The following is an 11,897-nucleotide window of genomic DNA, read 5'->3' as shown; positions in this document are numbered from 1 at the left end:
TGTTAGCATTGCCTTTAAATGGTTTAACTTGGGTCAAACGTTTCGGGTAGCCTTCCACAAGCTTCCCACAATAAGTTTTGGCCCATTCCTCCTGACAGAGCTGGTGTAACTGAGTCAGGTTTGTAGGCCTCCTTTTTCAGGTTTTTTTTCTCAGTTTTACCCACAAATTTTCTATGGGATTGAGGTCACTTTTTCAGGTTTTTTTCATTTACAGTTTTGTGAACAGACAACACAAATTTTCTAACACAGTGGGATTGTGTGCAAAAGGTCAGGGCTTTGTGATGGCCACTCCAATAGCCTTGACTTTGTTGTCCTTAAGCCCTTTTGCCACACATTTAGAAGTATGCTTGAGGTCATTGTCCATTTGGAAGACCCATTTGCGACCAAGCTTTAACTTCCTGACTGATGCCTTGACATGTTGGTTCAATATTTCCATGTAATTTCCCCCACTCATGAAGCTATCTTTTTCACAAAGTGCACCAGTCCCTCCTGAAGCAAATCACCCCCTCAACATGATACTGCCACCCCCGCGCTTCACAGTTGGGATGGTGTTCTTCGTGTAACATGCATTTGGAGTAGTTACAGATAGGGGTTGGTAAACTGAAGGGGTTATATGAAAATGGTAGAGGCTTCATATAACCCATTCAGTTTACCAACCCATCTGTAACTACTCCATATTCATCAAATATTAAATGATGTCAGCAAAATGCATGTTACACGTATTAGATAGGCTATCCAAAGTTATGGAGAATAACATAGTGTGATAGTGGATGGTGGACCTAAAGCACCATTTAGTACTTAATCCCTTCCTTTCTTCATTCAATGTATTCAATCTAGATGTGACAGTGATGAAATTAAAATATCACTTTGATGGTGAACTGTGGTGGAATAAGGACACAACAGAGGAGGTAACTTCATTCATTGCCTGTTTATTGTATTGTAATAACAACAGAGCAGGAACTGGAGTCCAATGGTGGACTTTCATGATGGTCTTATCTGTATTTGTCAGCCAGGGCAGCGGACAAGGCTGCAAGGAATTTATCCACAGCAATGTGCACTTCGGGAGTGAACTCAGAAGGGAAGTGAATAGCCAGGGTCACAAGGATGTTGTGGGACAGGATCTGAAAAGTATATTTTAAAAGTTAATATTGAAGGATTGTGCTTCAGCAACAGACAGAGTGATCAATATACAGACAATAGGTTATCTGTAGGCAAACCTTGAAGTTTCCAGGGTCAACGCGCAGCGTGAAAGCGTGCAGATCGCTGAGAGCATTCATTCCCCCCACGAGGTCGTCCATCAGTCCGACTGCTTTACCAATTGCACCCATGATGATGCCTCCATGCTTCTTGACTGGCACAGAGCCGGGGCTCAGGTCAGCCCATTGGGAGAAGTAGGTCTTAGTCTGGGGGTAAGCAGTCAGCATCCTGCAAAGGAAGGTACAGAATAGTTCGATTCATATTGGAGTTTTTTTTAGATGCTGAACTTTTAAGCATTACAAGTATCATATTTCTCCCATCGTCTGTGTCTACAACGTAATGAAATGAGTTTACTTATTGTATGTTAAAATGTTTATTCGAGGTAGGCACATAGGCCGCTGTCATCAGTTTAAACACAATCATTCTCATCATTCTTTCATTAAGAAGGCTTACCTCCCAAAGCCTCAGCGCCGATGACATCTGCCTTTCCACTAATCTTGCCCCAGAAGGCCTTGACCACAGATTTGTCCTTTGCTGTCAGACTCATTTTGCTCCTTTCCGATTGGCCTGTATTAAATATACAATAAATTATCTGAAGATGACTGCCTACACAACCAGGTCCCTTTATATCACAGTAGAGCGGCAGACACGCCCAGCTACTAGGGTACACTCCCCCTACACTGCAACCATCTTGGTCAAAATCCAAGAGTAAGAAACGTTCTTGGCTTTTATAAAATATTAAGTTAGCGTTTTATATTAAACACTCCAATAAGATGTCAGAGGGCTATGTTTCTAATAATATCCATAATTAACCTTTTAGCGCAATGCAAATACATGAATTGTAAGCATATATTTCCAGTAGGTTAATTCTAAAGTTGCAGCTGATTTTGCCGAAACAGCCAAATATTAAATCTTTAGTTAATTGACTAAATTACATGCATTTAAATCAATTGCACCAGATGCAACAGAGATGTCAACAATTTTACAATTTGTTTGATTGATATAGACAATTATTATTTTTTGTTTTATTTTTTTCCGTTGCATAAAACTAAATCTTTCAGAGTAGCCTAATCGAGCATGTAAAATATATACTACATTGGTAAATTATATTGTACAAATCAAATCCACCTCCAAAGACATGCATTCAATTGGAAAATATTTATTCAAAGTGACGTGTTTCACATTTGTATTTTTTATTTAACTAGGCAAGTCAGTTAAGAACACATTCTTATTTACAATGACGGCCTAATATGTATCTATGAAATGCTACTCTAGGGTTCAATGGAAGTTGGATATGATTCCCAATTATAAGGTTGATTGGACTTCGAATGATGATCGACAAAAAAGTCAGAGGAAGAAAGAGGTCATGCAAGGACTTGGGTACACACCTATCTACAAATAATACAGGACATTTCTGCTTATCATATTTAATGTCTTGAAATTAATCACTTAAAATGGGCGGGACCGGTCTGAAATACCCCGATTAAAAAATGGAAGGCGTCATTTTGTCGTAGATAAGAAACTGTGCCAAATTATAGGCCGGAATTATGTTGAATTATCACATTTTCCAAATTCATAAAAATGTTTAGTGGTTGCATCTCTTTCTAATTTTTCATTAGAATAGCCTTATACATACACTGCAATGAAGGACGTGTAATCTTCGGAAGAGTTTTGCCATAAACTTGCTTCATTCTTGCATCAGAGGAATAAATTAAAACTGATAATAAAGCTGTTATCATGCTAATTTTGAAACGTTGGTAATCTAGATAAACTGTATAGGCCTATTTACATATGCTTCCATCTTTTAGGATCTAATCTACAGACTTGATTCTGTAACAGCTAATACATTAACATTTACTGTTGTTTTTAACAGATACATTATTGGAATGATGTCATCAAGTTCGAGATCTGAAGCGTTTACTTGGCCAATACTGATCTTTGCCAGAGCCAATCATATGCGCCGCCTCCAGTGGGCGGAGAGCACTCATAAATATAAATTGCATGCAGTGTCTCCCTACACAGGACAGTAATTAGTTTAATCTTGTTGCAAAACCGGAAAACAAACACTGACAACATGGTTGAATGGACAGACGCAGAGAAGAGCACCATCAGTGCTGTCTGGGGCAAAGTAGATATCAATGAGGTCGGACCACTGGCTCTGGGAAGGTAGGTCATGGCTTCAGCCTCATTCAAATATATCATCTAATATAGTTTATAGTGGAGATGATCATGAGTAATTATAACACTATTATACGTGTCCTGTTATCTTATCATTACTATAAATATTGAGTTGATATTGTTAAATTTGAATGGAGCATGTTAGAGTATTAATTAGGCATATAATTGAAATACATTTGAAAATAATTCACATATTTCGGTGTTCTTGCAATGACAGAGTCCTGATCGTCTACCCCTGGACTCAGCGTTATTTCGGCTCTTTCGGAGATGTGTCCACTCCCGCAGCAATCATGGGCAACCCCAAAGTTGCTGCTCACGGCAAAGTCGTGTGTGGAGCTCTGGATAAAGCTGTGAAGAACATGGGCAACATCTTGGCCACATACAAGTCACTGAGCGAGACCCACGCTAACAAACTCTTCGTCGACCCTGACAATTTCAGGGTATGCCTTCTGTCTTGAGAAATATGTTTTAGGCTACACGTATAACATTCAGAACAACACGTCAATTCCAAAGGTAAAACAAAAACGACGATCTAATGTAACATCTACCTCCTTTGTCTTTTGTCCACAGGTGTTGGCTGACGTCCTCACAATTGTCATTGCCGCCAAGTTCGGAGCCTCTTTCACTCCTGAAATCCAGGCAACCTGGCAGAAGTTCATGAAAGTGGTTGTCGCAGCCATGGGCAGTCGGTACTTCTAAATGCACCACAGACAAGTGATTATGATCTGACATCCCTGCCTGAGTGAAAATAAAGTCATCGAAACAATCTATTGTATTTTATATTTATACAAACTTGTTTTTTTAGAAGGGGGGGGTTAGGCTATTTAATAGCCTCAATAGCCTATTTGCCGCCATTCTCAAAGTGATTGCCTACACAACAAAGGTTAACCTGTTTTCAAGTCTGTGATTTGGTCAAATAAGCAGTCAAATCTTATTAATTGAAAATCATGAATTGATAATTAATAAACCAGATTTTTACTAAAGCAACAATATGGTAGGTAATAACATTTTTGTTGGTTTTATAGGCTGCTACTACATAGGCCTATTGGAATACAAACAAGCTCCTTATATCTGCCTAGCAAACGTAGCCTTCTCCCACTGATAATGAATTGCCTTCTTCAAATCTGAAATGTAAAATGTTGTGCTGTGTTGTCATCTTGCATCTTGAAGACGTGAAACATCCTATTCTCATGTTAAACAAGGTTGTTTGAGTCCTGATTCTTCCAAATATTTAATACAATTATACAAATATATGTGTGCATACCATAGGCTATGATCTGACTCTGACCCAAGTTCCCAAGACGGTCCCGTTTCACTATAGTTCCATAAATGGCCTGGTGCTGTTATGTGGCCAATTACAGCAGGGAAATCACTCATGCTATCCTGCCTGTAGGCTATTTGACAACACAGAGTCATGTCTAGCCACAACATACAGTTAATTCAGAAAATATTCAGACCACTTGACTTTTTCCACATTTTGTGACATTAGACCTATTCTAAAATGGATTAAATTGTTTTTCCTCATCAATGTACACACATTACCCCATATTGAAAAAGCGAAAATATATATTTTTAAATGTTTGCAAATGTATAAAAAATAAAACCTGAAATACCTTATTTCCATAAGTATTCAGACCCTTTGCTATGAGACTCGGCCAAACTGAGCAATCGGGGAAGGGCCTTGGTCAGAAGGGCCTTGGTCAGGGAGGTGACCATCTCCCGTCTGGAGAACCTGATGGTCACTCTGACAGAGCTCCAGAGTTTCTCTTCGGAGATGGGAGAACCTTTCCCAGAAGAACAACAAAACATCTCCCTCACGCAGGACAGCTCCAATCACAATCAGGCCTTTATGGTAGAGTGGCCAGATGGAAGGAACATTACAGCCCTCTTGGAGTTGCCAAAAGACACCTAAAGGACTCTCAGACCATTAAAAACAATATTATCTGGTCTGATGAAACCAAAATTGAACTCTTTGGCCTGAATGCCAAGCGTCACGTTGGAAGGAAACCTGGCACCATCCCTACAGTGAAGCATGGTGGTGGCAGCATCTTGCTGTGGGGATGTTTTTCAGCGGCAGGGACTGGGAGACTAGTTAGGATTGAGGGAAAGATGAAAGGAGGAAATTACAGTGAGATTCTTGATGAAAACCTGTTCCAGAGTGCTCAGGACCTCAGACAAGTGGGTGAAGGTTCACCTTCCAACAGGACAACGACCCTAAGCACACAGCCAAGACAAGCCAAGACACAGCCCGAGTGGTGCAGCGGTCTTCAAGACGTGTCACTACAGACACCCTGGTTCGAATCCAGGCTTTTTCACAACCGGCCGGGTTTGGGAGTCCCATAGGGCGGCGCACAATTGAACCTAAAAATAGTTTGAGAGGATCTGCACAGAAGAATTGAAACTCCCCAAATACAGGTGTGCCAAGCTCATAGCGACATACCCAAGAAGACTCAAAGCTTGTAATGACGTTCTTTTGTTGTTGAAGGAGAGTCGGACCGAAATGCAGCGTGTAAGTTACTCATGTTTATTAATGAAGACAAACGAACGAACTAAACACGAATAACTACATAAATACAAAAAAAAACAAACAGAACAAAACCTAATACAGCCTGACTGGTGCAAACTACACAGAGACAGGAACAATCACCCACGAAATACAAGGCGAAAAACAGGCTACCTAAATACGGTTCCCAATCAGCGACAACGAGAAGCACCTGACTCTGATTGAGAACCGCCTCAGGCAGCCAACCTAATTAACACACACACACCCCTAATCAACTACAATCCCAAACACTACAAACCCCAATACGGAAATACAATACATAATAACCCCATGTCACACCCTGGTCTGACTAACTAATAAACTAAAACACAAAATACTAAGACCAAGGCGTGACAGAACCCCCCCCTAAGGTGCGGACTCCCGAACGCACCTCAAAACCATAGGGAGGGTCCGGGTGGGCGTCTGTCCATGGTGGCGGTTCCGGCTCCGGACGTGGACCCCACTTCATAATTGTCATTGTTCCTCCCCTTCGCGTCCATGGATAATCCACCCTAACCGCCGACCATGGCCGAATAGTCCTCACCCAGAACCCTACATAATAGAGGAGCAGCTCGTGACTGAGGGGCAGCTCGGGACTGAGGCAGCTCGGGACTGAGGGACAGCTCGGGACTGAGGGGCAGCTCGGGACTGAGGGGCAGCTCGGGACTGAGCTCGGCACTGAGAGGCAGCCCAGCACTGAGAGGCAGCCCAGTACTGAGAAAAAGCCCAGTACAGAGATGAAGCCCAGCCAGGAAGTTGAATCCGGCAGATCCTGGCTGACTGGCGGATCCTGGCTGACTGGCAGATCCTGGCCGACTGGCGGATCCTGGCCGACTGGCGGATCCTGGCCGACTGGCGGATCCTGACCGACTGGCGGATCCTGGCTGACAGGCGGATCTGGCAGATCCTGGCTGACTGGAGGATCCTGGCTGACTAGCAGATCTGGCAGATCCTGGCTGACTGGTGGATCCTGGTTGACTGGCAGATCTGGAAGGGTCTGGTTGACTGGCAGATCTGGAAGAGTCTGGTTGACTGGCAGATCTGGAAGAGTCTGGTTGACTGGCAAATCTGGAAGAGTCTGGCTGACTGGCAGATCTGGAAGAGTCTGGTTGACTGGCAGATCTGGAAGAGTCTGGTCGACTGGCAGATCTGGAAGAGTCTGGCTGACTGGAAGAGTCTGGCTGACTGGAAGAGTCTGGCTGACTGGCAGATCTGGAAGAGTCTGGTTGACTGGCAGATCTGGAAGAGTCTGGCTGACTGGAAGATCTGGAAGAGTCTGGTTGACTGGCAGATCTGGAAGAGTCTGGCTGACTGGAAGAGTCTGGCTGACTCGAAGAGTCTGGCTGACTGGCAGATCTGGCTGCTCCATGCAGACTAGCTGCTCCATGCAGACTAGCAGCTCAGGCTGCTCTATGCAAACTGACAGCTCTGGCTGCTCCATGCAGACTAGCTGCTCCATGCAGACTAGCAGCTCAGGCTGCTGTATACAGACAGGAGGCTCCGGCAGCGCTGTAGAGGAGGAAGGCTCTAGAACCGCTGAACAGACGGGAGACTCCGACAGCGCAGGAGAGGGAGAAAGCGCTGGCTGCGCTGAACAGGCGAGGCGCACTGAAGGCCTGATGCGTGGTGCTGGCACTGGTGGTATTTGGCCGAGGACACGCACAGGAAGCCTAGTGCGGGGAGCTGCTACTGGAGGGCTGGGGTGTGGAGGTGGTTCTGGATAGACCGAACCGTGCAGGCGCACTGGAGCTCTTGAGCACCGAGCCTGCCCAACCTTACCTGGTTGAATACTCTCGGTTGCCCTGCCAGTGCTGTGAGGAGAAATAGCCCGCACTGGGCTATGTAGGTGAACCGGAGACACAGAGCGCAAGGCTGGTGCCATGAAAACCGGCCCAAGGAGACGCACTGGAGACCGGATGCGTAGAGCCGGCTTCATAGCATTAGGCTCGACGCTCAATCTAGCCCGGCCGATACGCGGAGCTGAAATATACCGCACCGGGCTATTTCACCCGCACTGGGGACACCGTGCGCACCACTGCATAACACGGTGCCTGCCCGGTCTCTCTAGCCCTCCGGTACGCACAGGGAGATTGCGCAGGTCTCTTACCTGACGCAGCCATACTCCCTGATAGCCACCCCCCCAAAAAAATTTTGGGGCTGCTTTTCGGGCTTCCATCCAAGTCGCCGTGCTGCCTCCTCATACTTGCGCCTCTCCGCTTTAGCCGCTTCTAATTCCTCCTTGGGGCGGCGATATTCACCAGGCTGAGCCCAGGGTCCTTCTCCATCCAGTTCGGCTTCCCATGTCCATTCACCGAATAATTCCTCCTCCCTTTGCTGCTCCAGCTGTCGCTGCCTGTTAACACGCTGCTCCTGTTTACTCTTCGCCTGCTGCGCTTTAGGGCGGCTACACTCTTCTGGTTTAGCCCAGGGTCCTCTTCCGTCCAGAATTTCCTCCCATGTCCAGAAATCCTTAAAACGCGGCTCCTCTTTGCGCTGCTCCTGCCTGTTGACACGCTGCTCGGTCCGTGTTTGGTGGGTGATTCTGTAACGACGTTCTTTTGTTGTTGAAGGAGAGTCGGACCGAAATGCAGCGTGTAAGTTACTCATGTTTATTAATGAAGACAAACGAACGAACTAAACACGAATAACTACATAAATACAAAAAAAACAACAAACAGAACGAAACCTAATACAGCCTGACTGGTTTTTATAAAAATAATTTATTATCTTCAGTACCATTCATTCTTTACAAATCATAATTTACATACATACACAAATAAAGATATTTTTAATTAAACTAATTAAATTAAAATAAACATAAACCCCAAACAAAACCTCAGGGGAGCATCTTCCCTCCCCGTTACCCTACAAAACACCTTTCCCTATCTCCCCGTCCCTAATCTATCCTCTTACAAATCTAAATAACACCCAGCCCTAAACCCCCCTTCCACCTCTCCCGAGCAGCATGCTGCCCCCACTTCCTCTCCTCCCTCTTCATCCTCCCCCTCAAATCTCCTTCCACTCTCCTCACTATCCCTTCCACCCCCAATCTCTCCCTGTCTTCACCATGTTCTGCCTGGCTTCCCACAGCCCCCGTTTAAAGAGACTCATGAGAAGCCAGAGCAGAAACCTGTCCCTATCCGTCCCTCTCACTCTCCCTACACCCCTCTCTAACCTGGCCCACGTCAATACAAAATCCCCCTTTACCAAACCTAACAACACCCGTGCCCTAGCCCATACTACTCCGGCTAAGGCACAGTCCCAAAAGACATGACGCACAGTCTCCTCCCTGCCACAAGAGGATCTTGGACAGGTGGGGGATTGCACTAAACTAAACCGGTACAAGATGGAACGTACCGGCAAACACTTATGAAGGCTCAACCAATTCAGGTCCTTGAGCCAGTTGTCCAGACCCCGCACCTGCACTCCCTCCCAGACCGCTTCCGAGATGCCTACTACAGGCGCCCGACTCTCTGCCTTTCTGACCTCCTCGTACAGGTGCCTATGATCTAAACCTACTCGAGCAACTTCAACCTCAGGGTGCGCACGCAGCCACTTGGCCGCATGACCAAAGTGCCACGGCAGCTGTTCCGCCCGAGGACCCGTGTTAGACCACACCATTATGCTTCTCGCCTGATACGAGAAAAACACCCGCAGGAAGTAACCGGACGGGTGTATCACTGGCTGAGCAAGCTCCGTTAACAAGAAAGAAACAAAAATTGTGTCCAGCTTGAGGGGGAAATGTGGTACCCCCTACCTCCCTCCCCGATGGGACAGATCATACGTGCCCTGGCGACCCACTCATACCTGCCACTCCACATAAACTGAAACACAAGCTTCACTAGAGGCCTTCTCAGACAAACCGGCAATGGGTAGATGTATGCCAAATACAAAAGCGACGGCAACACATCCATCTTTAGGACCAGGACTTTGCCCATAAAAGACAAATACCTAGCTTTCCACATTGCTAGCTTCCTCTGTACCACTGCAATACACATGTTCCAGTTTAGCGTCGCAGAGCCGGAGGTCTCAAAATGGACCCCGAGAATCCTCAGGGCCCCCTCACAGAGAGATAACCCCCCAGGCACATCCGTTCTACCGCGCCATCTTCCGAAAAACTTGACGGAAGACTTTGCATGGTTCAGAACTGCTCCCGACGCTCGAGTGAAATCCCTAAAGATGGCAAGGGACCTTGTCAGGCACGAGTCCTTGCACAACAACAAGGAAGTGTCGTCGGCGTACTGCGTCATCTTAACACGCAGTCCACCACTTCCAGGGATCAGCAGACCTTCCACCCCTGTGTCTGCCCTAATGGCAGCCCCCAGAGGCTCCATGTACAGAACGAAGAGGAGAGCCGAGAGTGGGCACCCCTGCCTGACCCCAGACGAGAGGTCAAAAACGTCACCCAAGTGACTATTTACACTAACTCGGCACCCCGCTCCGACATATAATGTACGAATCCATCCTATAAACTTCTCCCCAAATCCTAATCGACCTAACACTCTGAATAAAAAGGATCTATTCACGAGATCAAAGGCTTTCGCCTGATCTAGCGCTGCTACCATAAAAGGCAGTCCTCTATCTTCAACCCAAGCGATGGAGTCCCTGATTAACTGTAGGTTCCATCTAATAGAGCGGCCCTCTACCCCGCACGTCTGATCCTCATGAACGACGTAGGGAAGGGCTGTCGCAACCGGTCTGCTAAAACCTTTGCAAGTAGCTTGTAATCTACACACAGCATGGTCAACGGCCGCCAGTTGCCAAGGTCAGTTACTTCCCCTTCTTATATAAAAGTGACAGCACACCAACAGCCATTGATCCCCCCGGGACCCCCGTCTCAAGGATGGCCTTCAAGACTTCGAGGACCACTGGTCCAAGTATACCCCAAAACTTGAGATAAAACTCAGCCGGCAGCCCATCCATCCCAGGCACCTTCCCTTTTCCCATCCTCCTAAGAGCGCTCTCAACCTCTTCTAGTGAAATCTGGGCCTCCATCACTTCTCTAATGTCCTCCGGCAACTGCCTGGACAAGAGTTCTAAAAACACATTTCCCTGCTCTACATCTATTTCCCTTTCCTTAAATAAACCTTGGAAATGATCAGTTGTCACCCTGACCATATCCTCTGGTTCTCTAACTATACTACCATTTTCTTCCCTAACACCATGCATTACCTTCCTACTCTGTCTTGCCCTAACCAACTTAAAGAACATAGCAGAACAAGTCTCATTATGTTCTAGAAAGCCGCTATGCGCACGCTCCAGGAAAGCTCGAGCCTTCCGCTCCTGCAACTCCCTGAGCTGCGCCTTTAGGGTTGAGGATCTCTCCCAGTCAAACGACCCGCCGAGGTTGCCTGCCTCGTATTCGAGTTCAATTAACCTTTGGATACGATCCACCTCCCTCCTCTCCTCCCTTTTTTCCTCTTGCAATACCCTATTATAAAAGCCCTAATCCTCACCTTAACTAATTCCCACCACTCTAACACCCCCTCGCACATGGACCGGAGACCCTCAAGCCTCCTAAAGAAAACATAAAACCCGTCAACAAAAGCCTGCTCCTCCAGCACATCCCGATCTAGCTTCCAGTACCCCTTACCAAAGAGGCAGACCGACGACCCCACCTGCAGGAGCACCCCGTCGTGATCTGAAAAGAAAACAGGCAACAGCCGCCCAGACAACTTTCCCAAAGACCTGGGTACAAAAATATAATCGAGCCTCCGCTCAACCCCCCTGGAGTTACGCCATGTAGGACCGTCCATTTTCGGAGTAGTGTGCATACCACCATCTACCAGACCATGGCAAGCCATTAGCCTAGCAATGGCGCCTGCACTGTTATCCCCCCTCTTCCTAAATCTGTATTAAAATCCCCCCATCACTAATTTCCTATTTGTAACACTCAGGGGCGTCAGACAGTCCACCATCTCCTTCCTGTCTGCCACCACCTGTGGCCCATACACCACCACTAATCTAAATTTACACTCCC

General features: G+C 46.4%; 2 protein-coding genes across 2 annotated transcripts; one reads left to right on the top strand and one right to left on the bottom strand.

Moving 5' to 3' along the window:
* Window positions 1-909: 909 nt before the first annotated feature.
* Window positions 910-1,803, bottom strand: LOC135539152 (hemoglobin subunit alpha-1-like). Its single transcript, XM_064964995.1, has 3 exons — window positions 1,647-1,803; window positions 1,218-1,425; window positions 910-1,121 (listed from the first exon to the last, which is right to left on the bottom strand). The coding sequence occupies exons 1-3, from the start codon at window positions 1,742-1,744 to the stop codon at window positions 993-995; spliced, it is 435 nt and encodes a 144-aa protein (XP_064821067.1). The 5' UTR covers window positions 1,745-1,803; the 3' UTR covers window positions 910-992.
* Window positions 1,804-3,206: 1,403 nt separating this feature from the next.
* LOC135539149 (hemoglobin subunit beta-1) lies at window positions 3,207-4,141 on the top strand. The gene is made up of 3 exons (XM_064964992.1): window positions 3,207-3,363; window positions 3,593-3,815; window positions 3,946-4,141. Exons 1-3 carry the CDS (start codon window positions 3,272-3,274, stop codon window positions 4,072-4,074), a joined length of 444 nt encoding a protein of 147 aa, XP_064821064.1. The 5' UTR covers window positions 3,207-3,271; the 3' UTR covers window positions 4,075-4,141.
* The last annotated feature ends 7,756 nt before the right edge of the window (window positions 4,142-11,897 follow it).

Source organism: Oncorhynchus masou, unplaced genomic scaffold, assembly GCF_036934945.1.
Source record: "Oncorhynchus masou masou isolate Uvic2021 unplaced genomic scaffold, UVic_Omas_1.1 unplaced_scaffold_3238, whole genome shotgun sequence".
Taxonomy (NCBI): Eukaryota; Metazoa; Chordata; class Actinopteri; order Salmoniformes; family Salmonidae; genus Oncorhynchus; species Oncorhynchus masou.
The sequence above is the reverse complement of the archived record's forward strand: the minus strand, read 5'-3'. Positions and strand labels throughout refer to the sequence as shown.

Excerpts from the sequence above, each read along its gene's own strand:
- LOC135539149 (XM_064964992.1), top strand. The coding sequence starts at position 3,272 with ATGGTTGAATGGACAGACGCAGAGAAGAGCACCATCAGTGCTGTCTGG. Across the intron at positions 3,364-3,592 it reads GGACCACTGGCTCTGGGAAG|AGTCCTGATCGTCTACCCCT; the intron begins GTAGGTCATGGC and ends TTGCAATGACAG. Across the intron at positions 3,816-3,945 it reads TCGACCCTGACAATTTCAGG|GTGTTGGCTGACGTCCTCAC; the intron begins GTATGCCTTCTG and ends TTTTGTCCACAG.
- LOC135539152 (XM_064964995.1), bottom strand. The coding sequence starts at position 1,744 with ATGAGTCTGACAGCAAAGGACAAATCTGTGGTCAAGGCCTTCTGGGGC. Across the intron at positions 1,426-1,646 it reads GCTGAGGCTTTGGGAGGTAA|GATGCTGACTGCTTACCCCC; the intron begins GCCTTCTTAATG and ends CTTCCTTTGCAG. Across the intron at positions 1,122-1,217 it reads TTGACCCTGGAAACTTCAAG|ATCCTGTCCCACAACATCCT; the intron begins GTTTGCCTACAG and ends TATACTTTTCAG.